The sequence below is a fragment of the Poecilia latipinna genome, unplaced genomic scaffold (assembly GCF_001443285.1).
Source record: "Poecilia latipinna isolate Pla-1442-1.1 unplaced genomic scaffold, P_latipinna-1.0 Scaffold343, whole genome shotgun sequence".
NCBI lineage: Eukaryota > Metazoa > Chordata > Actinopteri > Cyprinodontiformes > Poeciliidae > Poecilia > Poecilia latipinna.
Window position 1 is genome coordinate 339,227 of NW_015112959.1, and position 27,183 is coordinate 366,409.

Here is a 27,183-nt window from a genome sequence, read left to right on the forward strand (position 1 = left end):
GAAAATTATGAATGTTGAATATGTGTTGACGTGTCTTTAAAAAGGTATGACGGTGTTCAGAATGGTGTGACCGAAACCCAGTAAGAATGTACCAAGATATCGGCCAACTATGTTAATTGCACTAATATAATTTTTAATTGTTGACCACACATTCCAGGAAAGCTAATTTGAAAGCTACTCTAATAAAATCTTGCATTGTTGCTCTTAAAAGAGAAACAGTTTACTTCAATCAGCACTGGCTGGCCAAAGCTTTACAGAAACTGAAACTCAGCGAAACATTTCTGATCGCTGTGTCTCTACTAAGCAGCCAGAAACTCATCTGTAACAGACCCGATTAACCGAACTTGGCAAACGGGGCTGGTTCAGCACATCATAATGATACAAAAAACAGAACTAATTCTATCACAGAAAACTCACGTTTGTTCAAAAGAGAGGAAAAAAAAATTCTCAGTCTCAAGTTTACCTAGGAACACATGTAAGGATTGATAAAAAAATATCAAGTGGCAGTGAAAGTACAAAGGGAAAAGTGGCACCATAAAAGGACAGTTTAGAAGAGAAGGCGAAGAGAAGCAGGGCTTTTATAACAAACTATAAATTCACAGGATTTTTATTTGTGCCTACAGATGGTCACAATTACTAATGACTGAATTAGCCGTAAAGGCAGAGAAAGTTTTGGCAAGGTAAAGCCCTGCTCTAAAAGTTAATGTTTCAGGCTTCTTCATTAGGTATTATGGCGTCGTCGGCTACTGGGCCGTCCTGTAGGAGCTGCAGAACAGAAGCCTTAGAAGTGGGTATTGCATTACAGGGCGTTAGTGGGTGCCATGCTGCTTCCAGCTCTGTTACCTGGATCGCCAGGGATCTCCCACACTGTTCAAGCTGGAACGACTGACTACCAGGCCTTCGCAGGGCCTCTAATTAACCACTTTGGACAGGCGACCACTAAAACCAGATAAGAACTTCAATGAGTAAAGACAACTGATGCTGGATGTTTACTTATTGAGGAAGAGAGAGCCAGACGATGCTGATGTTGAGACAGGTAGACAGCAAGAGCTAATGGCTCCCTCCTGTGGATGAAAAAAGGACTGAAAGATGTCCTTCACCCTGGATTTTACAGAATAAAAAAGGGGGGAGCCTAAAAAAAAAAAAAAAAAAAAAAATAAGCTAATAAATGGAGACACTGTGGAGTTTGAGGCAAAGCAGGTGCTTTATGTTGAGGCTGTTTTTGATAAAATTCAGAGGAAATCAGATAGTTTACACTGGTTAAGCAACCAGACTGACTAACTACCCGAATATTTGATTAGAAGCACAAGTTATATTAACAACTAGATCAACATTTCCCATCAGAACCCTCCTCCCTCTGACAGCAGTGATAATCTTACGCCCACTCTCTCACGTCATAGCTCGCACTTCAAATATGTTTTTAATAAACGTAAAATGATTGCTCATAAATTATGAAACGGGGTAAAGCAGCTGTTTGTTTAAGGAGCTCAACCACATATAAACCTGATACAGCCTTGATTAATGTGTGTATAGGACAGTGTGTTTACTGACACGCGGAAAAAAACCCAAAGTCAAGTTCAGCTAGGATAGATTTTTTTTCATCTTTATCCATCTCTCCCGAATTCCTCATCCTTAAAGAATGCACAGACATGCCTTTTTGCGGCCCATCTTTCAAATAGGTGCCCGGTTTTTATTTTTCTTCCACTGAGGAAGCCATGTGCGTGCAATTACATCCCAGGTCCAGTCCAGCTCGGTCCAGCCTGTTCTGGCGAGAGAGGTCTCCTCCATGTCACCCCCCCTGGCTTTGATATGCTAATTAACAGAGGGCGAATGGCTCCAGAGTAAACAACAGCTTTGACTTTTTTCTTCTTTTTTTAAATGGCACATATGATAAACATTAACTCACACACACGTAAGCATCGGCCGTATCCCCCTGTTTTCAACTTTTTGGCATGTGCAGTTGTTGGGAATTGGGGAAGTGGCTCATATGCATAATGCACACACACATTCCGATCCCCAACCACTCATCGCCTCTCGCTGTTTCAGAGCCCCGGGGCTGCGGCGTTTGCATGATCTGGCAACACTTTCTGATCAACTGCATAATAGTTTGTGAGGAAGTGCTGTCATCACGCACACGAACCCAAATACCTGCACTAAAACATTTGCGGGTTCATGCATATTCAAAACACAATGCAGGAAAACTGGCATAACGGTGATCCGAAGCTCCTTTTGGACTCACAAACACAGCATTACTGGCAGCATTAGACAGTTAAGTGTGTGCAGACGCAGACAAGAGGCAGGTAGTCTGTGTGCGAGTTGACTGGTATTGGTAGTCATTCAGAGGGATGTGGTTCACTGTCTGGTCAGATTCTGCAGAGTGAAAACTCTACAGTACTGCTGCTGAAAGATGGACTAACCATTTGAGACACAGTACAAGAAAAGGACTGCTACAATTTGGAATTTATTTTATTTTTTTTAGGTTTTATTGGCACAATGGAATAAAAAGGTTATAGCAGCAATATTACCTATTAAGGTGTTTGTTGTTGAATCAGCAAACTTTGATGAATTAAATTGTAAATGGTAAAATGTTATTTAAGTTATTTACCATTTCAATAACTTAAATAACAAATTTTAACTGTGATCAACTGGTTTCTAAATGAAACCTTTACAAAAATATATAGTGCACTCCCAACTATTATTAGCATTTCTGGTGAAGTCTGGTGAAGTTTCAATAAATTCATTTTTTATTGCTTTAGTATAATCTCACACATCAGGACTTTCTGACTTATATAGGAAGTTTCTTGTCTTTTCCATTTCAAAGAATGGCTAAAGGAAATGGGCCCGTCTTTAATACCACTTTTCTTTAAGAAAAATTTGATTTTACGAGTTACTGAGACATTTTCAGACACAGATTAACTTAAAAAGTTAAGTATTAAAATATAGCAGGTATTGCCAGCATTGTCAGGTATAAAACTTATTGATGATTTAGTAAACATGTTTTCCCCCTCCTGAATACAAAGGTTGGATTTTTAACTTGCTTTACACAAACTGACACAGTGTGAAGTTGCTTTTGCTGCTAAATTATATTTTCAGTACTTGGTCAAAGCAGAAAGTCTTGGGAGAAAAGTAAGTAACAGCTCTTATGTCTTCTTAAGGAACAGCTTTTAAAGAAATGTCAAGATAAATTAAAATAAAATAAATTAAAGAAATTAAAACATCCATTGAAACGTGAGATTGAAAAACTGGAGATCAGATATCCGTCATAAAACCCTGAAAAGAGCTTTTTTTTTTTTTTCATTGTGCTCTGGTTTATTTCACAACATTCTAGCTGTTGTGAAACAGCTCTGTATATATCTATTGAATATTAAAGCAATTTCATAGATTTGATTGATCTCTAGGGGTATTAAATAAGGATGAGGTCATTTGCACAGGAAGATGTCAAAATAATAAATACATTTGCAAATAATAATATTCCCAGTACAAGAAATATGTGTAACCAAAAGAATCTGCCATCCTGAAAAGTCTAGTTTTCTTGCGTCTTTCCATAAACCATAAACTCATTACCTGTAGTGTTTACCTCCGTTACAGTCACTCTCAGCTCAGAAGCAGCTAGATTTTGGCCTCACTGTCGTCAACTCCCCCTCGATCCCTCAATGTTCCCAAGCTGAACTTTTTGGAAGCTGTCATTGTCATCAGTATAAACTTGCAGGGTATCAAAGATCAAGTAAACAAGTCTCTATTACTATGACGAGCTTTCCAGTAAGCTGAACTTCCAACTATGCCTTCATGGATTCTGTTTTCATCTTTAATCCTAGACTTGGACGACAATCACAGACACAGAGATTACTTTTAAAATCTAAAATGTAAAACAGGTTTACGAAATAAAATGTTTAAACACGGATAACCTGGCACAGTGTGCCGCAAAAGTTCTTTTCAACAATAAACAAAGCCGGGCTTTATTTTTGAACGATATAAATTGGTGTCAACAGTTTCCATAAAAGTGGCTATAACTCCACCAAGCTGACGCAAGACAGGAGAGGAGACAGTTGTCTGAGTTGGATCAAATGTTGGACAGTTTGAGTGACCAGACTGGATGGAGAGACACACACACAAACACACACATTGGCTGGAGCAAAGTGGAGCCTTCACAAATTGATCAGAATAGGGGACGTGTATGGATTTAGAGGGCCAGTCTGGGTCAGCAACTGATTTTTAACTGCTTGGACGCCAACAGAGAGGACCATATGGCAGAAAGGATGCTGACACAGAGCTGGCTCTACCAGTAGTGCAGAGTTGCATCATTGGACAAGACACCAAGATCAAGGATCGATCCAGCTAACATACATCTCTCTTGGTTTTTCTTGACTTACTATGCTTTCGCTTAAAGGTTACACAAGTGGAATTAGAATGAGAAAACCCGTCTGATCCAGCTCATCAGCTGGCCCAAAGCAAGACAGGAGGTGGTGTTCAGGCAAAAACTGCCTCCAAACTAAATGAAATGCCACTTTGCAAAAAAACATTCTTAAACTTTTCCACATTCTTTCTTTCCACAGTCATATAACGCAATATTTTATGTGATTTTATGTGAACAATCAATACAAAGAATAGGAAAAATAGGAATAGGAAAAAGGAAGCAGCTTCATGGTTTTCAAATGTTTTTACAATTAAAAATCTGAAAAGCTTATCATACAATTGTGATCACCCTATTTTATTCTAAAATATCTAAAACACTCAATGTCACCTTCAGAGGTCACGTAATGTATTATAGAGTCAAACTGCAAAACATGGCCTATCATCTAAACAAACTGAGGTTAGTTTTCAAGAATATTAACTGCATTGTCAGAATGGCCCAGTCAAAGTCAGCCTACATCTAACTGAAAATCTGTGGCAATAATTCACTCGCTATGATCGTAAGCATAAAAGTCAGTTTCGAGATGTCAAAAGGAGGCTAAAGGCTGAAATGAGAAAAAATATGACAGAATACTTTTGAAAGGCACTAAACATTAGAGGGCTTAATAACAACAGTTGAAAACAGAGCACAGGAGTTGTGGAACAGAACGTACCTTCTTGGCTTTGGTTTTCTTTTCATAGGTGTCTGACAAGGGCTTCTTCTTCTGCTTGACTGTGGTCTTGGAGAAAAGATCCTCAAACTCGTTAGTGTTGACAATGTCAGGCTCTTTTAGAGAACCCCAGAGTGTGTTGTTGCTATTTTTTAAAAACAAATAAGACATCAAAAGTCAAGTTACAAGGTGCAAAACATTTAAACACAGCAGCTGTGACGGCAGGCAGGCAGGCAGGCAGGCAAAAAGGTTACTTGAGTTTAACAAAATTGTGGAAACTCATTTAATGTTTATTTGACCTGTTTTCCATTTTCCATTTCGCAGGCCGACAAAAACTTGGCAGGAGTTCCTGCGATCTCCACTTTCAAAAGAGATGTTTATGAGCTAGGTGATAAAAATAACAAACGTTTCAGGCACACTTGTTTCTGTATTATGGGATCATTTCCCACAAGGACAAAAAAATAAAAATAAAAATTGTGAGAAAAACTTTCTGCTTTTGGAAGTTGCTGAGTTACAAGGGAAGGAAAGAAACAAACAGACAGAAACAAAAGGTGGTTAAAGTCAAGAAGATGTTCAGTGTGTTGTTCTTGCAAACACATCTTTGCTCGCATCTGGCTTTGCTTTTCTCCACAAAGTCTGACATCAACAGCCCAATCAACAGCTTTGAAATTAAATGAGCCTATTCTAAACAAAGAGCTTGGAATGTTGATGCTCATAATTTTCTATCTTCTCACATATTGCTGTTCTTCTTAAAGGTCATTATGTCTCATCTGTCAAGTCATATTTGGAGAGTGAAAGTAAATCTGGAAACAAGGCATTGACACAAGGGTTATTAGAGTTTAAACTGCAGAAAAAACAACAAAAAAAATAAGTATCTGTTGGTTTCTTGGAGTAAAAAGAAAAATCTTACGACAGGGTTTCTGTTCAGAACATGATGTTACTGTGTTGGTTTTGTTCTCCATTCTGAACTTGCATAAACAAAGGAAATGTTAACTCTGACGTAGAGTAGACTAATAAAGAAAACTGCATCCAAGGCCCAAGCAAGACTTTCATGCATTATAATTTGTAAATACATTTAACACAGTGGCTCTTAAGAGTAGACACTCGTGTTAAAATTCAAAATTTTTTAGAAATCAGTTTGCATTTTGTGATCAATGTCCTAGATAATGTAACTACAAGTTTATTAGGGGAAAGAAAAAAAAAAAAAAAAAAAAAAAAAAACAGCTAGTGAAACAAGTGGTGACAAAGTGTGCAGAATCTTAAACTGATATACCGGTGAAACACTAAGATTGAATTTTCAGCATTCAACATTCTTTAGTAAGAAAAAGTGTCCTGCATTACTTGGTCATATTTGCTCAAATTATTCTGCAAATTCAGGCGGTGAGGGCATCTATTGTCCACATCCTATAGGTGAAACCAAAAGGTCTGGACTAACGTCCAAAACTTTCATTTTATTCTGCTAAAGTCATTGCTTTGTTGATATTGATTTATGTTTGGCCTCACTGTGATGCTGAAAAGCTAAATCCCTCTTCAACTTTATCTTTCTAAAGCTTGTGAGCCAAAGCCAATCATTTTGTCCACATAAGTTAAAATGACTTCCCGGTTCCGTCAACAGAAAATCATTCCTAGAGCGTTATGACACCTCTGCTGTGTTTCGCAGTTGGCATGGTGTTCTGTTTTTTTTTTTTTTGTTTTTTTTTGCACAATGGCGTTTCTATCAAGAAAGTTCAAGTTTGCTTCCTTCAAAATATAGCGCATTCTTCCATGAGGTTATTGGAAGTTTTACACAGGCCTGGAAGTTTTCTTTGGAAGAAACACTTCTGTCTTGGAATTCCTTAGTCCAAACAAATGGAGAATTTAGGAGACGAAGAACACCACCAGTCCTTCTTGGAAAGTCCTACAGCTCCTGCAGAGTTTCTGTCGGCCACCTTGAATAGCTTCTCCCTTGTGTTTTAAACCATTTTGGAAAAGTGTCCTTTCTGTAATCATTGATGAATGTCTAAACTGTGCCATCGTATGTATAATAATACAACATGCAATATTCCTTGCATTTTTAAAATTTAAGTTATTTTACTTCAACTGTGAAGCTTGTTACTGATTGCAAGAAATTAGATCAAAAATAAAAAATCAAGATAAAAAAGGTACAGGTAAAAAAAACAAAAAACTATAAAGTTCAATAGTATGTCAAAAAAAATCTTCAGACATTTTTTTTTTGACATACAGGCCTTATTCTTACAGCAATGCAGTCTTCCTTACAATAGCTGAGCACCTTTTGCGTCTTTCCAAATGTATTTTTAAGGATCCATCTCTATCAATGAGCTCCAAAGTTAGACATGGTTTTATGCCAAAGACATCCAAGTGAGCAAAGATGATTTAAATACTAAAATCTGACTATTTCTGATGCATTAGCCGTACTGTATTTAATGGGAGGTGTAAACTCAAGAAGAACCAATGCTTAAAGCGAATCAAAGGGTGCTTCTACCAATTAGGGTGAGCACCCTTACAAAAGCAGATTGCTGCAGTTTTTTTCTCTTCCCCTCATGGGTAAATTTTCTTCTTTCTCAGCTGAATTGTACAAAACGTGTCAATTTAAAACGGAAACAAAGCTTTGCTTATGTTTCTTACAAGAAATCTCTGTCCTGCCAACTGTTTAGACATTGCTTCTTCCTTATACCGAAGACCCTCACACCATTAACTGACCTAATCCAGCTGCAGTTAAACACCTGACCCATTTAATGCTCCTTAACTTGTCTTTTTACTGTTTGATTTATAGCCCACATGAAGCTGTTGTTGGGCAACAAGCGGCCCTCTGACACAGCTGAGGACCCGAGAGAGAACCACAGTTCAGCTTTCCCCCACTAATCCAACCGTGGAAATACAAGGCCATAAACCTTGAAGACTGGAACTCTCAGGCAACAATCACTGACTGCAAATGGTCTGAATGACCCAATTAACTGTTACTGAGTATCTCAACAGAACCCGTAAATGCAGGAGCGTGGAGGAACAACTATATCTCCTAATGCTTAGGCCCTTTTTATGTAAGCCATTAAAACTGACCAGAATATCTGAACTACCCTAAAAAGTCCTGCACAGGACAAATATCTGCGAGGTTGTAATTTGACCAAATGTGGGAAAAGTTCAAGGCTGAAAGGAGTGCTTATACAGGGCACTGTACGACACGGTGTGTTTATGCTGCTTCTTTTGTTTTGCTTTTGAATACATTTGTAAAAAAAAAAAAAAAAAGAAGTTAGTAAATTTACATACATGTTTTCCTGTATTTGAATCCTGGTCCAATACAGAGGCTTCATGGGACAGGCAGGCTCAATGGCAGGTTTCCTCGGGGCAGCCTCAACTTTCAGGCCAAACCCCCCCATTGAGGGAGGAGGTGGAGGTCCGCAGCCTGGAGGAGGTGGAGGTCCGCAGCCTGGAGGAGGTGGAGGTGGACCACCTCCAGGTAAGCCAGGAGGGGGAGGCGGAGGAGGAGGGGGCGGCGGACCACCCCCTGGAGGAGGAGGCGGTGGAGGTGGCCCTCCAGTCTGGCCTGGCAAGGGGAGAGGAGGTGGTGGTGGTATTGGCAAGCCTGGAAGAGGCGGTGGAGGAGGGGGAGGTGGTGGTCCTGAAAGGTTCTGTGGCAGCGCTGGAGGGGGAGGAGGAGGTGGAGGTCCAGAAGGTTCAGGTCCTGCTTCGGCTTTCACATTTAGTCCGATTGAGTCCAAGTTGAGTTTTTTATGCAGTTGCTGGTTGGGGCTTTGAGCGGACCCTCCTCCATCCCCCTCTGGGCTCTTAATGAAGGTCTCCCTGTCAGTCTGGATCCCCACAGTGCGACTTGTCTTAGGAGTCAAATCTTCTGAGGTGGATACAGCCACATCGCAGACAGGACTATAATCCTGGCCTGCACTGTGCACCTTTTCCTTCCGCAGCTTAGCAAGGGCTCCCTCCAGCTGTGATATTGAGACAGCATGCTCACCTCGAAGTTGGAAGATTTTAAGCTCAAAGTCGGCCTGTAAAAGCAGAAAGCCAGGCATAACAGAATTACAGAGTGGTCCAAACTGCAGTCATCATGTAATAAAACTGTATCAAGGAGCAGACAGTGTTTTTATTGGACAGAACTCAGACTACAGTGTATAATTACTCCAAAAAGAGCCCTTGAAAAGATTAATCTTTGACTGAACAATAACAATGATGTAATTATAAACTTTCCCCAGCTAAATGTTTTTCTGTTCTTACAATAACTTTTGAGTCAAGAGAAATCTAGCAACTCCAGTTTTTCATTTTGCATTTCAAACAATGAAAGGCATACCAGCTACGCCACAGCAATGATTTCAAAGAAAAAAAAGGTTCGGTAATAAATTTCAACATGTTCTTTATTAACTCTTGTCACCTTAGAATTAAGTGTGTTCACACCCTCTGTTGTGAGTTCACAGGAGAACACACCTTTCTACAAAAGCTTTAACTCTTAAAAAAAAAAAAAAAAAACTTGCCAATAAAATAAAGCCTTCCAGCAAAGTGACGAATAAACCAAAGGTAAGGTCTGACTTTTTGGGGCAGTGTCCCTGAAAGCAATTTTTTAATGAAACTAATTAAGAAAGATGGCAGAACCTCATTTAAGTTGGCAAAATGGGAACAGAGTGTTCAGGTGTTTCCATTTTACAGTCCTAAACACTTGTCTAATTATTTCTAACACTTTTAAGGGGATTTAGAGAAAACTGTGTAACCAGAAAGAAAAAGGAACTCCATAAAAGATCAATGACTCCATGGTGATAAATGACACATTTTTATACATAAAATAGCCCAGGTTTTAATAAAGGTTTTACCATTTTTTTTTTTAGTTTTAACTGTAACTTTATTTTCAATCAATATATAAAAACAAAAACACAAATAAAAAAAAATAAAGGCAACAATACTTTTACTTCATTTGACTCATTATTTTAATAATCCCATTGGAATCCACCATCGCTATTTGCAAGGAGTGCCTGGATCAAGACTGCCAGCAATAAAGTTTCTCCAAAACAGACATGCATCTGAATTTAGTCTTAAGTTTAAAATATATTCATGGGTCAATTATTGATTATTTGGTCACTCATTAAAAAGTCTTTGAAGACACTTGGAGAAAACTTAACTTCCAAGCGAACCGAAGCATATTTTTTATGGACTGTAGAATGTATTAACATGTTATGCTCCCTTAGCGCCATCTTGTGGTCAAAGTGATAAGCTGCAAAAACGTCTGCAGCAAACTATGCTAACTCTTCTGTTCATAATACAAACTATTCTGTTTAGTTATGTGTTGTATATGCAACTTAATCTTACAGCTAATAAAAAAACAATATTATAAATATAATATTTCTATATTAGTCTTATATAAATGAAAATTACTTAAAACCAATATGAACTATTATGAACTGTTACTCAGTGTCTTCTTTTTAGATGAAAGCAGGCCAGAGCGGAGGTAAAAGTTGTTTTCGGGCCAGTAAGAAGTTTCTGCAGTCAGTGGATTTGGAGTGCCATGTCATCTGCCAGTGATTACCTAATGTGTGTTTTCTTTTTTTTAAAGGTTTTATTGGCCTTTATTTAAGAGCAGTCAGGCAGGAAAGTGAATAATGAGAGAGGGGGGAGTCATGCGGCAAAGGTCATCAGGCCGGTACCCGAACCTGTGACAGCTGCCTTGAGGACTAAGGCCTCCATACATAGGTTGTGCTTTACCACTGTGCCACCACAGCACAGTCAATGCAGCCATCTATCAGAAAATCCTGCAGCACTTCCTGCTTCCTTCTGCTGACAACCTTTGTGGACTTTGCATCTTCTCACACTGCCAAGTCTAACAGTACTAGGTTAAATGTCCATTACTGTACTTGATTTTTGAGCAAACTCACCTGACCTGAATACAATGAAAGGACTAACACTAGACCCAACAGCAGATGAGCAGAAGAGTGCTATCAAAGCGACTTGGTCTTCCCAACACCTTAACACCGCAACACAGATGCGGTAAGTGATGTAATAAAACACAACTAAGTATTCACTGCACATACTATGCAGTACATAGACATTTCTGTTGTAATGTCTATGTACTCATCAAAATAAACAGACATACCTGACACAACTGTGCGTAATGTATCTTTATAAATTATGCATTTTGCTGTCTGAATTTTAAAACTGATGCTGTATCTGCACTCAAAATTTTCTGTGGTTTTTGATAGATTTTTTTTTTAGTGCACATCAGTAACTATGTCAACTTACATGCATCCTCTCCAGATCCTCCTTGCATTCTCTTTTCAGCTGCAAGAGAGCAGCCTGGTGCTCTAAAATCAGACAAGGACAAACAAAAAAAAACAAAAAAATCAAAAATCAAATAAAACACACAAGCACACTCTGGTGGCCACGTCTATGCAAAAGGAGAATGTCTAACAATAATGTTTCCTTTTGGTTTCATTACAGATACAAAAAAATGGTTATAGATGTGTTTACAAATTGTATGGTAATGTATTAAGCCACCACACCACAGGGGTGACATCCAATTAAGGCAAAACAGACAACAGATAGGTAGATCACTGTCAGCATACAGATTTAAACAATTCAACCAACCAGCTGAAAAGGACACTTTACAGCTGGTTGGTTGTATTCATGTATTCATGTTTGCCTCATGAATACATGAAGCAAAACATTTATGGTGTCTCAGAAAGCCGAGAACTCAGATTTTCTGATTTATCAGCTGGATAAATTAAAAGAAGGACTTTCCGACATTCACCGAAGTCATAATTAGACCGTGGGAAGTTTAGATTCAAATAGTGCTGCAGAATACCTATTTGTGAACATGTTCCTCTTGTGTTGGAATGGATAGAAAGGAAAGAAATATATTATGTATCAAATATATACATGCAATCTAAAAATCCCGATTTGTAACACCTTACAAAGAAGTTCATCCTCTTCACGTATATATCTTCTATGAAGCAGCTTATGACAACGGATCAATGATCATACTTATATATTAGTGTTTATCTGCACAGTAACGGGGTGTATAAAAGTTGCAGTTAGGAGGCAAATAATTGACGATTTATTGTTTCTGAAACTACACTACATCACATTAGTTCTATTCTTCTGAAATATCAGCACCACAGAGAACACCGAGCAGCAAACTGTGGTCTGTTTCAAGTCAACCAATGCTCATAGTCTAAAAGCAAATTTTTCACTGCGTAATTGAATCTGCCATGTGTGCTTTTAGCCTATTTGGCCAAAGAAACTGATTCCACTACCACTCAAATAGGCTCCATTGTTGTATCCCGTAGCAGCAACCACATAAATGGCACTGTTAAAGCAAAAACAACCTCAGTGTGATCTTTAATGGATTTGTAATGATGTTTTGAGCCTCCAAATGATTCTTTACAAGCCTTCTATGACTTGCCAAAGACACTTAAAGTGCTCAAGGATTAGAGAATGATGGCTACATTTTCACTTAAAGTGTTTTGCTTTTAGGACCCAACCGGTTCCAATTACCCAAGCATGAGACAGCTTCAGATGCTTTAATTGTAGCTCTACTGGATGTTATCCTTAAAACAGCATGAGGTGTGTCCATGTTAGCTTAAATCTCATGGTCCACTGTCAGCATTCTTAATCTGAAAAGCAAACAAAAGCAGTGTTGCCTAACTCTACAAGCCTTAAGGTCTTACCTGCCTCTGTGTACTTCAGACCAACCTTCTCCGCCTCATCTTTAGGTTTGGGCGGAGGCCACACAGCTTGCAGACGACCTGGAGTCCGGTCCTCGCTGTCTGTGGGAGAGACCTCTGTCTGCATAGAAAAAAAATAAATAAATACAAGCAGGCCTTGATAAAGCTGTTCTGAATACCAAGGCAGAAAAGCATTGATAAAAAGTAAAGTTAAATACAGTGAGGACATACGGTAGTCTCTGTAGAAATTGTAATGTCTTTTCCAGGACTTTTGGAGGTTCTCTCAAAAATCAACCGCAGATTCTCCTTATCACTTTTTAATTTTCTTTTCACTGCACCAAGATCGATATCTTCAGCTTTGTCTTTCTTGACAGTTTTAGGACCAAAGACGTTTTTCAAGGTTTCATAAGCCAGGTCTGAGGTTTTCTTTTTCTCTGGTGGCGACTTTAAAGTCTCTACTCTGGTTCTGTTGTTTGCCTCCTCAGCAACCTCATCTTCTTCTCCAGTTTCCAAATGTTTTTTGCCCTCCAAATTCCCCTCCTTTCCATCATTAGACTTTTTGCCGTCATCATGACTGTCTAATTTGAGCCGCTGAGAAAGCTGTCCCAATGTGGTGCTTTTAGACATTGCCAGTGATTTGGGTTCAGTGGGCTTTTTCACACCAGAGGACATCTTCTGTTCAGGGAAAAGCTTGGCTTTGTTTACAGTCTTCTTGAGGCTGAGCAAGGCCAGATCAGCATCCTTCTCCCTTTGCTTGATCTCTGACACCACCTCCCTTTCATCCCCCACTGCTCCTTTCTTTAGCACCCGCAAACCACTGAACAGAGCTGGCATCTGGAAGGAAGGTGGTGAAGACAGTGCTGTACCCTTGGATGGGGTGGCAGCAGATGAGACTGGTGAGGCAGCGCTTGATTGCGGCGTCTTTGAATCCGGTGTCTGCTGTGGAGATGAGCTGACCGATGGCTGGCTTTTACCTGTAGAGTCTGATGGTATTTTAGGCTCTGAAGGAGTCAGGCCAAAAGTCTCTTGTTGCTCCTCTGGTTTGGATGACAACTGGATTACTTTTTCAGGAATCTGATTAGGTTGGGGCTCCTCAGCTTCTTTTATGTTTTCTGTAAATTTTTTTGGAGAGACCTTATCCTTTTCATGAGCAGATACTTTTAATATTTTATTGCCAGAAATTACAGGGACAGGCTCAGAACAATCTATGCTGTCATACTCATCATCAACTGTTGCTGCTGCTGAATCCAATTTAGGACTATCCTCAGTAGATTCTCCAGTAACAGACACTGCAGTATGGCTATTCTTAGTACTACCTCCATCTTCCTGCTTGGACACTGATGATACCTTTGCTGGGCTAGATCTACCTCTGCGGCCAAACTTACTAGAATATAAAATGGCCTCTATGGTTGATCTTTCTCTAAAACCGTGTGATCTAAAAGCAGGTATTTGTTGCTCATCTCCATTCCCCTGTCCCTTCATAACATCTTTGCCTTCAGATAAAGGAGCTTTCTCAGAAAAACCTGTACCGCTTTTTGGCTTCTCATCGTCCTCATTTTCTGTGTCACTATGTGTTTCGACCCTTGTGACTTGAACGAGTTCAGAATCAATCAAGTCTTTTTGGGGTCCTTTCACTTGTTCACAAGAAGTTTTCATGGATGATTCAGTGTCTTGAAGTGCTCCTTCACTATTAGTTTGACAATCTTCTGCTGCTTCAGCTCCACTATCTGGCAGCTCTTTGAAAGATGTCAAAACAGGCATAGGAGAATCCGAAGAAGCAGCATGATCCCGAGTAAATAAATTGTTGAAAACATTCAAAATGGAACTAGTAGGCTGCTTCCCTTCTTCATCCAAGCTACTAAGTTTACTTTCCATTTGTACTTTCTATAAGTTGTAGTCCTAGTGTCTCTTAAACAGATTTATCCTTCCACCTGTATTTATTCAAGCTGCTCCAGTTTCACTTCAAATGGTTTCAGGAAACAAACGGCCTTTGTATGGATAAACCTCTAACACTTCTCTAATCTTATCCTGGAAGAAGGTTTAATGACACCCTTACAGGTCAGTATGGCTGCTTTTCGTAATATGACATGAAGACAGCTCCTTGCTGTACGTTGTCAGCAGTACAGTTAACTCTCCTCCAGCAGCAGATTCCCATGACACATCCAGCGAAGTCAAGCTGATCAACGGCTGGAAACCTTTCTCGCTGTAATATACCCGGTATGGTTGGAGAACAGAGTCCACCTGTCTTGAAACAGAAGCATTCCCCACTCTTAGGAAGCGATATATTCCATAAAGTTGCCAGATGAACTTCCTTGTGTGCCAGTGTGGAGTCCCGGTGTTTCTATTTTGAGTCTGTCTCAGTTTACCGTCAAACTTTTTTGTGCCACTGTGTGAGAAAAATTCTCACGTTGGGAACAAAAAGGAATTTTACTGGTCTATCCAGTCTGGGAACACCTCTTTTTAAACCCCTCCCTTCCTGGGAGGGATTCTGCATACTCATGCACAACAGGTGTCTTGTTACCTCTACTTCCTAGTTGAAGCAAACAGAGCAGGCGCAGAAGCACGTATCAGCCTGTGGTCAGGTAGAGAGGTGTAGATTTCTGTAAAGTAGCACTACACTGCAAAGTGGGGAGCTTGTACAACACTTGGCTTAAGATGAGCTGATTAGGCAGCAGCCTGCTGGCCACAGCCAGCTCAAGCTAATATGCTAAGATGCTAAAATGTGATTATAAGCCTCAAGTGCTGAACACAGAGGGAAAAAAAAAAAAAAAAAAAAAAAACAAGTTGTCTCACCTACCTTCACATTTAGAGTGGACCTGCTCTCCATGCTGACAACATTCAGAAGATGAATACAATTTAGCTGTGATGAAATTGCTCTTAAGAACCTTTAAAAAACTGATAAGCTAGCACTAACTGTGGTAAGCATGCTAACTGAAATTAAGTTAACAAAATAAGTAGAATGTAGTGATGCTTTTAAATAATGTCCTTAGCTTATGCTTATTTTAAATCACTGCTTTCATTATGACAGGATTGTTTAATTGAAGATGCCACTAGGTGCTAAAAGTTTTAAATGTCACAAGGTGCTAAAAACTTTGGTTGCCTTTAGCAACCAAAGCTCACTCTTCCTGAAAGCAACTGCCTGACTTAGCACTTTCTAAGTGAGCTATGTAAGGGAACGAAATGCTTTAAGTTAAGCTTTGGGAAGGCTTTTATATTTTTAAAAACAAGACAAAAATTTGCATATCACCAATGAACAATGATATCCCAGCAAAAACAGCTTTATAGATAGTGAAAAACCCCCACATTATTAGATATATTAGACATAGAAACTTTAATCTTACACAAATATACAGTAGCATGAGTAAAGGGAAAAAGAAGTTTTCAAATTATGTAATTAATTAGGAGGAAAAAAGCTACTAGGCATTTGGTGGAAAAAGTAAATGCCCCCTAAACCGGTGGTGCCACCCGACTGCCACCAACTGTTTGTGGTTGCTGGCGACCCTAACCTTCTCACCACTGTGAAGCAATACTTTTTTGTTTTGCAAGATTGTCTTATTTATGACATACTGGTAGGTATTGGAGCCTGAACAGCATTTTAATCAACTTAAAGGGGCAATATCATGTGTTTTTCAGCCACATAGTGCCATTTTATAGCCCAGTCAAGTAAATATGTTACCGTCAGCTATTTTAAAAATGCTGCATATCAAATATGACTTTAAAGAAATCTGACTGTGCAATGTAACATTTTGAAATTGGGCCTCTGTGTCTTTAAGAAACTCCAGTTCTTTAAAGCACTGCGCCTTCAGCGCCAAGATTAAAGGGGCAGTATTATGTAAAAATTTACTTTTTTGAGTTTTACATCATTTTATAATGTGATTCTCTCATCAAAAAATAGCTTCACTTTTGTGTTGTCAGACCACAGAGTATTTGCTATATATGTAGTCTTTCTGGGTTTTTTTCCAGGTTTCTTGGTGACCTCCTGGATAAGTCACAGATAGTCTTAATAAATTGAATAATTTATAAAGGCATTTTATGTTTAGTTAAGTTATCTTTAGATCCATCTCTAATTGGACAAATAGTTTTCAGTAGCTCTTGCAAGATAAACAAACTGGTATGAGACTCAAGAAGTGATTTAAAAGCTACAGACATGTGTTTTAATCTCCTCCCTCCCCTTGAGCATCGTTCTGTTGAAATACATGAGGATTGTATGCACAGTTGTAGTACAAAATAATCGCAGAGCCTGTTCCACAGTTGTATATGTGAGATGTCTGACTCTCTTGACTGTGCACTAATCATGCACATCATGCACTTTGCACTGGTATGTCAAGCAATTGTGCTCGCAGTCAGGGCAGTTCAGGTGTCTCATGGAAAACAATGCATAGCCTTTCTAACAACACAAAAAATGTGCCCACATCCACACCCAGATATTCTACTTCATCTGCCGTAGGAATGAGAGTCGTCAGTCAGACAGCGTGATGGAATCTGGACAGCCGTAAATAGGTGGGGAAACATTTTTATGAGCGGCTTTAGACAACTGTGTTACGTATATATAAATCCCAAAATAGTGGGAATCACCTGATTGTTTTTCTAGTACATCAGAGTAGAGTGGAGGTTTCTGGCCCAATTTAACCTTTGTAAAGTCCAACAAGTAAATTTACATTACATGTGAAATATAATGAATACCCAAACCAACAAGAATTACACTAATAAATAAGAAAAACATAGCAAATAAGGCCTCTAAAAAACTGCTTAAAGTTAAGGGATAGTTTTTGTTGCCCTAAATATGAGTTTTGGCTAAAATAATCCCTTCCAGGTTTTGGAATTGGATCTGGGTCCCAAGATTAGTATTTCTGACCCTCTAATCCATTTGCAACAACTCATAATCAGTCCCCCAAATGCCTGAATGGAGACTAATCCCCATGAGTTTCACGAGGTGGAAGAACAGTCATGGGATTTTTACTGCTCATATTTGAGAAAGTTTACCGTGCACTCCAGCTTGGGGTAGTAGGGCGTGTCCCCGATGAGGTCATCCTCTGGCGGCGTGATGCGAAGGAATTCCAGGTGGTTGGGGCGAGGCACGCAGGTGAGAACCTCCTGAGGGTCATCGCCGTCCAGCATCCAAATATCATCCTGTCGCAGGAGGGAATCTTCCACTTAAATAAACAAGCAGTGACAGGATATTAATGATAAAAAAGGCTGAATGTAAATGCGCAAACGGTACAAATACACAGCACAAAGTGAACCAACTCAAGCTGTTTTATGCATCAACACCATGACACAAATCCAAGACAATACAACTGTACAGCATTCAATTCTAAACTTTGCTGCTGCATGCTAAAACTAAATATCTAGTGCAACACAAATGAGAGGAAAGTATTTAAATTCAAGATTCACACATTTGCAGCATGCTTACTAGTAATTAGATAGACTTAGAATAGGAAAGACTGCCCCCTCCTGACTATGTTACGTGCACTGCAATTCTGAAGAGAAAATGCTCTGCTTTTACATTTTGAGAAGGAACTTAACCTCTGCCTGTTGAAGTATGGTGCAGGTGATGTAGAAGCCTACACAACCCTTAAAACACCTGCTTTTACTTTTTATATCCACTTTCTATAGAGTTAAATGTTTTAAAAGTATGAGCAAACATTATCAAACAGAAAAGAGCCAAAAAAGAAAAAGGAGAAAATGACACGCTGAGAATCCGTAAGAATCTCGGTGACCTAAGTTTCCTGCAGATGAAAGACAACACCTTCTCAGCTCCCAGTTCAATAAAATGCAAATATATACTCAATACCCAATGAGAGCAGTATCCCCTGAAGAGATACACAGTAACATGTGATTCACAGAAAAAATAAAAGAGTTGAGGTTTCACTGCAGTACTCTAACATGCTCATCCAGAGACAGCTGTGATGGGTTACAGCTACAGTATGTGAAGCTTTGACTGGTGGGGGGGGAAAAAACAGCAGGATTAGAATAATAACTTTTCATTATCATGATGCTACGCAGCCCGGTCCTGCAGTGCAAACTGCTGACTGTAGCTTGGGATGGTTCCAGATGCAGTGTTAAGCCCAATATGGGCCAAGTGGAGACATTACGGATCACAAACGGCTCTCTCCACATTTTCTAGTTCTTGTAGTGGAGTCATGGTCATGGCTTTATCCGCCTGCTGCATACGCAAAGACAATTTAATTTATGCTCTTGCTGTATTCTGTAATGTGTGTCTGTGTTTCAGCTCAAGCCCAGCAAAACAATATCCTAATTAAATACTTGGGTAATCCACACTGCCACCACCTGGCCAAGTCGACAGACAATATTCCTACCTCCCCACACTTTGACACACTGTGCATTAAAATAAGACAATACTGATATGCATTAACTGTAAAAAAAAACATATGGCAAAATATATATTTGTGTGAGGTAATCCAGTCAAATGGTCAAAACAGGTGAACAAAAAAACAGCATCAGCTGCCAGGTTCAGGTTCTTCTAGTAAATTTTGTTGCATTTTCTAGGCTCTGACATCCATCTTGAGCAGCTGAAATCTTACTGGTTTTATACCAAATTGGCAACACACCTGCAGTTCATTAGATTATACCATAACTGAACAGGTCAAAACAAACAATCAAACAAACAAACAAACAAACAAAATCTAAGGAGAGATCAGGAATAAGATTGTTAATCTAATTTACAAACTCATCTACATAACCTAAATGGTCTGCAAAATAAAATATGTAATACAGGGCAACTTTCTTTTTTTTCTTTTTAAAGAAAAAGAAAGCGATGCAAAACAGAGAAGAAAACTCTCTATTTGGTAGAACCCAGTGATGCAGTCAGTGACATACAGCCGTTTAAGCTGCCCCTCCCATACACCTGCTCAGGCTGTGACATCTGAAATGGACAAACAATGGTGAGCAAAAAAAAAAATAAAAAAAAAAAGAACAACAAATAATTTACCATAAATGTACCTTGAAACAAAAAAAAACATTCATAATCAACCAAAGGTCCAGAAGTGTTAGCTTTAACTAGAACTTATACATAGAATGAATAATTTTCGACCATCATCCACCAAAACATAGAATTAATCATTTCTGATTCACCAAAAAGAGTCTTTCTTTTGGAAACATTTTTGTATTTCTCTGTTGTCAGAACAGGCCAGAAATGTGTCTTGCATCACAGCACTATTGTTTACAGATACAAACAGGCAGAATAAAGAAAGAACACAGTGTAAGACGAGCAGATAATGGCAATCCATGCTCGGTAATGTTCCATGTTTAGTTTCAGGGTTGATTGATTGAGTAAACAACCTACCCATTTTGAGTTGATCAGCACTGTTGTTTGTGAGCACCAGGTAAGAAACTGTTTTATTTTACAGCAGTATTTTTTTGGTGTTTTTTGAATATGGTTTTATAAGATATTTGCTGATGCCCAAAGACTGTCTAAAAGTCATAACAGATGTCCAAATGAGCCCCATGCATGTTTAGCCCAATAATAGGCTTCAGTTTTGGGACTTTTGGTGGCGTCAAGGACAGTGACTTTGGAATAATGTTTCGACAGCTACATTATTATGGTGTAGGTTTATCTTAAAGAGAGAAACATGAGCAGATTATGTTGAGAAAAGTGAGATCTGCACAATCTGCAGTTGCAGTTGCACAGATGTGCAGATGTGCACATATATGCAAAAGGCAGCCAGACTTAGTCCTAAACTAAGAAGGGCAAAATAGCTAATTCCCCCCACCTCCCATCTACAACTGATCTGACGGTCCAGTAGCAACCAATAACTACACACACTCATGGAAACAAAGACGAAATGCATTTGTCTGAGAAGATAAGAGGATATGTGTGTGAGTCAGATTATTATTTTTCAGATATGGAAAAACTAGCAGACTAAATAATGTTCTTCTTAGAAAATCATTTCAGAATAACATCAGCCACAAAAAGCCTTCACTAGCTGCACTTTATAGTGGACATATTGCTACTACATGAAAAACCCACAAAAGCTGTTAATTATCCTGATTCTTTCTTTGATATTAATAAAATAGAGTCAAGTGCAGGTTAGACAAGTCAGAAATAATAAGCAAATGTGCAATATAGAGAAAAGAAAAGCACACATTTGCCCAGATTCTCATCAAAGCAACCAAATATCCTTCATGTATCCTGTATTTCACTCTACAAAATGTATAAATTTCACCAATCAAAAGCAGAAAACTGGGCCAAGTGGCACTGAGTACATTTGGCAGCCTCTACCCTCTCCCAGCACTTTAAGCTGGAACGGAGAATAGTTGACTTTAAATATAAATCATGAATATAATGGCAGGACCTATAAAGTGTTGTGCCTCTACAACATTTTTTTTTCTCTTTTTTCATAGGCTTCCTGGTTATTCACCACTTGAGTGTTGAATGATTAATTGAATTGATTGCCTGCCATGGTTGAGGTTCAAGGAACGGCGGCTGCAGGTGAACGCTCAAGGATCTGCATCACTCTGCCCGACAGCGTAAGCAGAAAGCAGCCCGAAATGAAGCTGACTTGAGTGGTCATCAAGATTCAGCTTTCAAGTCTGATTAGACACATGGCCTGAAGGTAAAAGGAAGCTTTATTTTGTTTCACCTCACTGGCCGTGATTTAGGAGATAGGGAATTTGGCAACCCTCCCAAACTGGATGGAAGCTGCATGACACTGAAAAGAGCTGGTTGCGAAGAAAAAAAAAACAAAAAACTATGGGACGCCACATAACTGAAATTTTCCAGGGAGAAAGTTATTCATTGAGGAAAGATGGTTAAATGTTATAAGAAAAAGGACCTTTGTGCCTTTTTTCCTGTTTACAAAAGACACTCTTGTGCTGTGTTTTGGTCTAATGGACTACAAAATTGTTATTGAGCAGGTCTTTGTCTTCAGTGTTGGTAACAATGTTTCTTTAGTGTGCACTAGAAGGGAGAACTCATGGGAACATTGCAGATAATCTCATTAAGGCATTGGTTGCCATATGTCAGATAATAATAAACAAAGACTTGAGGGAGAGAAATGTTGAGAAAGGATGTAAGTAATGTTGCACTCAATAGACACCGTTAACCCCGGGAACATCTGAAAAATAATGAGTTAAGTACATTTTTTTTTTCAACTTCAAAACTGCACATACCTACATACCTTGTACTTTTCTTTCATATCAAATATCAATCTAGCGATAGTGATGCTACTTTTGACATTGTTTCTGTTGAGATGGGTCAGTTATTATATGTAAATTAGGTGTGACTACCTCTTTTCTGATCATACCAATTTCTTATACTTATGTGTTCTGTTAGGACAGAATATTAAACATATATTATCTGACAAGAGTATTAAATGTGAAATTGTCATTGGCATTATGTATGATTTTATGTTATGTGTTGTTCTATTGTTAAAGAAAGGGGAAAAAATGCATATGCATTTGAACTAGTGTAGAATAATGTGACATTTCTTGAGTCTTCTGGATGCATAATATAAAAGTTTCCATATTTTACCATACAGGCTGAGGTGTACAACAATTAACACATGAAATAAAATAAATAATTACCTATTTTAAAATTCACTATTACTGCCTGCATAATTACACCCATTAATAGGGAGAGCTTCATTAGGGAAGCTCAGATTAAAGGGTTTGGAAGATAATTAATTCAACCTTTATACTCCATAAAGGTCCAGGCTCCACACAGATCCACTTACCCTCTTCGCCTCATCTCTGATGTTCATTTATATGTGTTAACATCTGAAGTGCAATCAATAATGAAGCACCACCAGGGGAGTTCACGAAACGGCTAATGTCCAGCCAGAAAGAGAATCTGTGTAAGATTAAAGGTTTAAGCTTCAATTGTTAGACTGCAGAGGATGTAGAATGAGGACAGCACAGTGTAAGAAACAGCTTTGGCTCACAGCTACCATTATTACTTCAGCTGTTTCGTTGGCTGTGCTAACTGATCGAGTAACCATGGTGAAAGAAGCTACAACAACAGCAACAAAAGGGTTAAAAACAAACATCCTAGAATAACAGAGCATGGCAAAAGTATTCAAACCCCTTCAATTTTCACTCTCTCTCTTTGTAGAAACAAAATTAGATGCACTGTATTTCAAAGTAGCATAAAACTGTAAAGTGAAAGGAATAAGAAAGATGTTTTTCAAATATTTAGCAAATAAAAATATCATAGACTATGTTTATATTCAGCTCTCTTTAGTCTGATATCCCAAAACTAAATTCAGTGCAACCACCTTAGATAATCTGAAAATGACTAAGCGGTATGCAAAATACTGTAAAACACTCATCTTAATCTGTACTAATCCCAAAAAAAAGATACCCTGGTTCTGAAAAATTTTGTTCCATAAGCAACAAAATTGCTTATCTGCAGGAACTCTCACGTGGAAGTAAATAAATCATCAAATGAAAAAAAAGTTCAGTGCAAATGTGCAAAAGCCTTTGAGTTGAGCTTTTTCAATGCTTCAGCAAGACATTGAACCAAAACGCACAAACCAAAACGAGATTAAAAGCTTAAAGACAAAGACTTTTAAAGTTGCAAAGATGCAGTACATATGTATCTTGTGCAGTCTTGTGTGAATCTGCATGCTTCCATTTTTCTATCATGTTGCTGCTGGCACCATTTTCATCCACTGAGGGACAATAAAGGACAAAGAAAAAAATAAATCCTATTGTGTTCTGTCTAGAGCAGATTTTTGCCTTTGCAAAAAGAACCTTACTTAATTCTAACAGCTAGAAAGCACAGCAATCGAAAAATGGGCTAAAAATATCAACAGGTGCACATATAAATCAAAAAGACCAAAAAGGAATATTTTGAGGCTTTCTTATACATTGTGTAAATCTTAAACTCCTGAACCATGCATGAAGGGTTAATTACCGTTTTCCTTCTAGACTGGCTATTAAGTTTGAGAGTCCTGACCTTGTGATAGGCTAATGACTTCCTTCTTGATTGTTCTTATATAAAGTTTAAATAACTATAATGACGTTTAACTTTTAAGCACACTTTTTTAAAGAACACAGTAATTACTCTTAGAGATGATAGTTAAAATCATAAAGTATGGGCACCTCAAAGGTGTTTCCATTTTGTGTTGTTTTGGTGTGTGACTAAAGTGAATGTGTTCCGAATTTAAATCCACATGGGGACAACACAGACTGATGTAAAAGGTACACAAATGTCAAGGAGCTCCAAAGACAAATAGGGAAAAAAATCCCAGAAAATGATAAAAAGTCACAAAGACATCTCTGAACAGGCTTACAACGTCACTGTGGCTTTTGAAAGATTACATATAGAGAGGACATTGTGACCGCTTAAATCCATCTATTATACTATTGTCAGATTTACATGCACCAAGATAGATTACAACAGCATGAAAATAAGAAAAGCTCTAATCCTTTTTTATGCAGCCTCTTGCAAAGCTTCATGGGTTTAAGTTTTAGCCCCCTTTGTTTCCAGTTACATAAATGGGATATGAGTGGGGAGGAGGGAAAGCACATCCTCAGAACATCACTTTGGGAATGCTTGAGTTAAGTCTGCGCTCACGTGAACTCGGGTCAGGTCAAACTTGGTGTCAACACAGTCTTTGATCCAGGACACTCCTACTAATCTCTGCTCTCCCTGTAGCGCTGAGGAAGTTATAATGGATCATCAACAAAACTGTTCTCAGGACCCGCTGCCCTGTTCTGGCTCTGCTGGAGAGTTTCTAATTTGTGGTCACATGTATAACCCAAAACCAGAGCGGCAAAAAACACCAACAAAGAGATCCTGCATAGCAGCTCTCACATTTTGCACAAACCAAACTATTAGAGAACAGCTCGAGTGACAAAGTGAAATTTTCTTTGAGGAAAATGAATTCAAGAACCATGTCAAGACAAATCCAAACAACTGAATCTCTTTCAAGCCGTCACTTTTTGTTCTTTGAACTCCAGTGGCAGAACCGTGAGATGAAGGGCTCACTCTGACAAACACTTCTTCATGCTGCACAGGTGATAAAAGCAATAATATCTCTATCCCCATCCGAGCAGGGAGTCTGTACATGAAACGTTTTTTTTTTTTTTTTTTCACTGTGTGATTTCTGAAAGAACTCACCTGTTGTTGTGGAGTTGCTGGAGGAGTTTCGCTTGGAGATGCTTGGCCACCTGTTGAGGTCCAGATCCAGACGAGTGACAGTCCGCTTATTGCCATTCCTATCGATGACTTCAGTAAAGCTTTTGGGTTCATCGGTGTTGCTGGAGCTGTCTCGATAGGAGTCTTCATCCTTATCTGAAAGTAGGACGATGCGGTGATTGAGCTGCGGACTCAGCTGCTTGGAAGACAAGGGGGACAGCACAGGAGACATGCTTTGGAGGTTGTTGGAGGCCGGGAAAGATGTGTTGAAAACTCCAGCGAGAGAAGGTGAAGAGGGGCTCTTTGATTTGGATCTGACTGGTGCTAAGGGCTCTGCAGTGTGGGAAAGGGACAGTCGTAACCCCTGAGGACGTTTGTTACCATTTTGTTTACCCACTTCAAGCTGGTAGTCTCCATTTTTCGTTCCCCACTCTCCAATCTCCGGTTTACTCCCACTGGTCCCTGGATGTTGCAAAGCTCCATTAGCATTTGCGTGGCTGGCATGGTGAACTTTACCTTCCACGTCGTGTAATTTTGCAACGACCCTGATGCCTGTGTTTCTTTGGTTCATACCGCTGTCCAGCTGATGCTGAGCAGATTTGTTGACAGTTAATCCATTTGCAGCCAACGTCTCTACCGCAGAATCAAACCTTTTAATGGGACGGAGGTTGCCCCCACTCTTTCGTCTGTTCAGGCCCTCTATCAGGCTGCAAGAGGATGATGCGTAGCCAAGTTCACCGTCACATTCTGAGAAGTCGTTACAGAAATCCATGACAGGGTCAAAGTTCTGGTTGTCTTCCACGAAGTCCCAGTTTTCTTGAGTAGTCCGGAAAGGTTCCTCCACTGTAACGATGAGTTTACTGACTTCTCTAACGTTAGAGCTGCTTGGGGTGCTGTCAGACACGTAGTCAGAAGCTTTTTCCTTTGGGGTTTGCTCTGCTTGTAAAACTGCAGATGTGGATACTTTGTAGTCTGTTGGAAGCGCCACATGTGATTGTCCTTTTGTAGCTTTCTTTTTCATCTTAGTGTGTTGTAAATCCTCTGGCTTGTCGAGCTTCTTGCCTCCCAGCCTCTTCACCTTTTTGCTCTTAGCTGCACCCTTCTTACTCTCAGACATCGGGCAGTTGCTGTCGCTAAGAACCCGACCTCCAAGGGAAACTTCCTGATCTTCCTCGCACTCCTGGAATTTCATATCCTGGTTGCCCATCTTGACTTTGCTAGCACAATCCTGACACAGGGATAACAGATCCACCAGCAACTGGTGGTGCTCAGCCGCCAGCCAGCAGAGCTCGGCGACTGCTTCTTTTGTTGCCTGCTGGGAGTTTAAAAGTTTCCCTGAGGAGTCAGAAGACTGGCCTCTTTGTTTGGACACAGCCAGATTCTGCTTTCCCCAGTCATGGTCATTACCACTGCTTGCTGAATGAGAGGTGCGGCTCTTGTATTTGAAGATGGGGGCCCGCCTCTTGGAAAAGTAGAGACTGACATTGCTTAGCTCATAGATGGGTTCATAGAGAAGCAAGATGGTGTGTGTGCCCTCCATGATGGGTCCCATGCTAGTTATTTTAGTCGTGAGAGTAGGCACTGAGTGCAGAGGAACATCTCAGGCTATTCATCATCCTGGTCTGATATTGTCCTAGAGAAAATAGAACACAGAAACAAATCAGAAAGATAAATTAAGAGATAAATTTGGTAGTCCATTTCTACCAAAAATGTCTCTAAGAAAAGACATTACGTTACAAGAGCCAATTTACCAAAACCACAGGTTGAACCTCTGTGTTCAGCTGTGTAAGAGGATCTGGAGACCAAAGAAGCAATAGCATTTTTTTTTTGTATGAGTCTAAATGTATATGACTTCCCACCAAAATAATCTGTGAAATGGACAAAAAAAAAAAAAAACTTACCACACAAAATACTGTCAATTATTAACAAAAAAAATTGTAATTGTAATGGGAACATGTGGAAAGTTTAAGAGTGACGGTATTTCTGCAAGGTACTAGAAGTTGTGACTTAGCAACTCAGAACAAATGGTTATCTAAATTCCAAACTAATATAAAAAGCCCTTCATTTTTATTTATTTAAATTTGTCAAAAATCTACTCGATCTAATATAGTTTGAAAACTAAAATATGTCCTTATAGTCAGTGCTCTTATTTGCATATTTCTTGAGCTTTCAAAAATAATAGGAAACAAATTCTCAATTTTTAAGACTGTGTAGGAGCCTTGTAATTCACTTTACCATCCTGCAGGTAAAAAATAAAATAAAATAAATACATAAATAAATAAAAACACCAATGCACTATTGAAGACCATCTTAAGTCGTCTCACAAACTGGGCCCTCCACACTTTCCTATGAAACTAATACT

The 27,183-nt window shown here is 39.0% G+C and overlaps 1 protein-coding gene across 7 annotated transcripts in view; it reads right to left on the bottom strand.

Moving 5' to 3' along the window:
* Positions 1-27,183, bottom strand: part of LOC106949432 (formin) — a 58,327-nt gene that overhangs the window by 30,452 nt on the left and 692 nt on the right. For 4 of the 7 annotated variants that reach the window (XM_015035664.1, XM_015035663.1, XM_015035661.1 and 1 more), the window contains exons 2-7: positions 24,804-26,454; positions 17,702-17,871; positions 12,722-12,839; positions 11,295-11,356; positions 8,325-9,061; positions 5,064-5,205 (exon numbers count right to left, since the gene is read on the bottom strand). In XM_015035664.1, the coding sequence (XP_014891150.1) occupies positions 5,064-5,205; positions 8,325-9,061; positions 11,295-11,356; positions 12,722-12,839; positions 17,702-17,871; positions 24,804-26,373 (2,799 nt within the window). In that variant the 5' untranslated portion in view covers positions 26,374-26,454. Of the gene's footprint in view, positions 1-5,063; positions 5,206-8,324; positions 9,062-11,294; positions 11,357-12,721; positions 12,840-12,949; positions 15,145-17,701; positions 17,872-24,803; positions 26,455-26,558; positions 26,629-27,183 lie in introns of those variants that run through there. The other 3 variants (XM_015035662.1, XM_015035665.1, XM_015035666.1) reach the window with 3 other exon arrangements.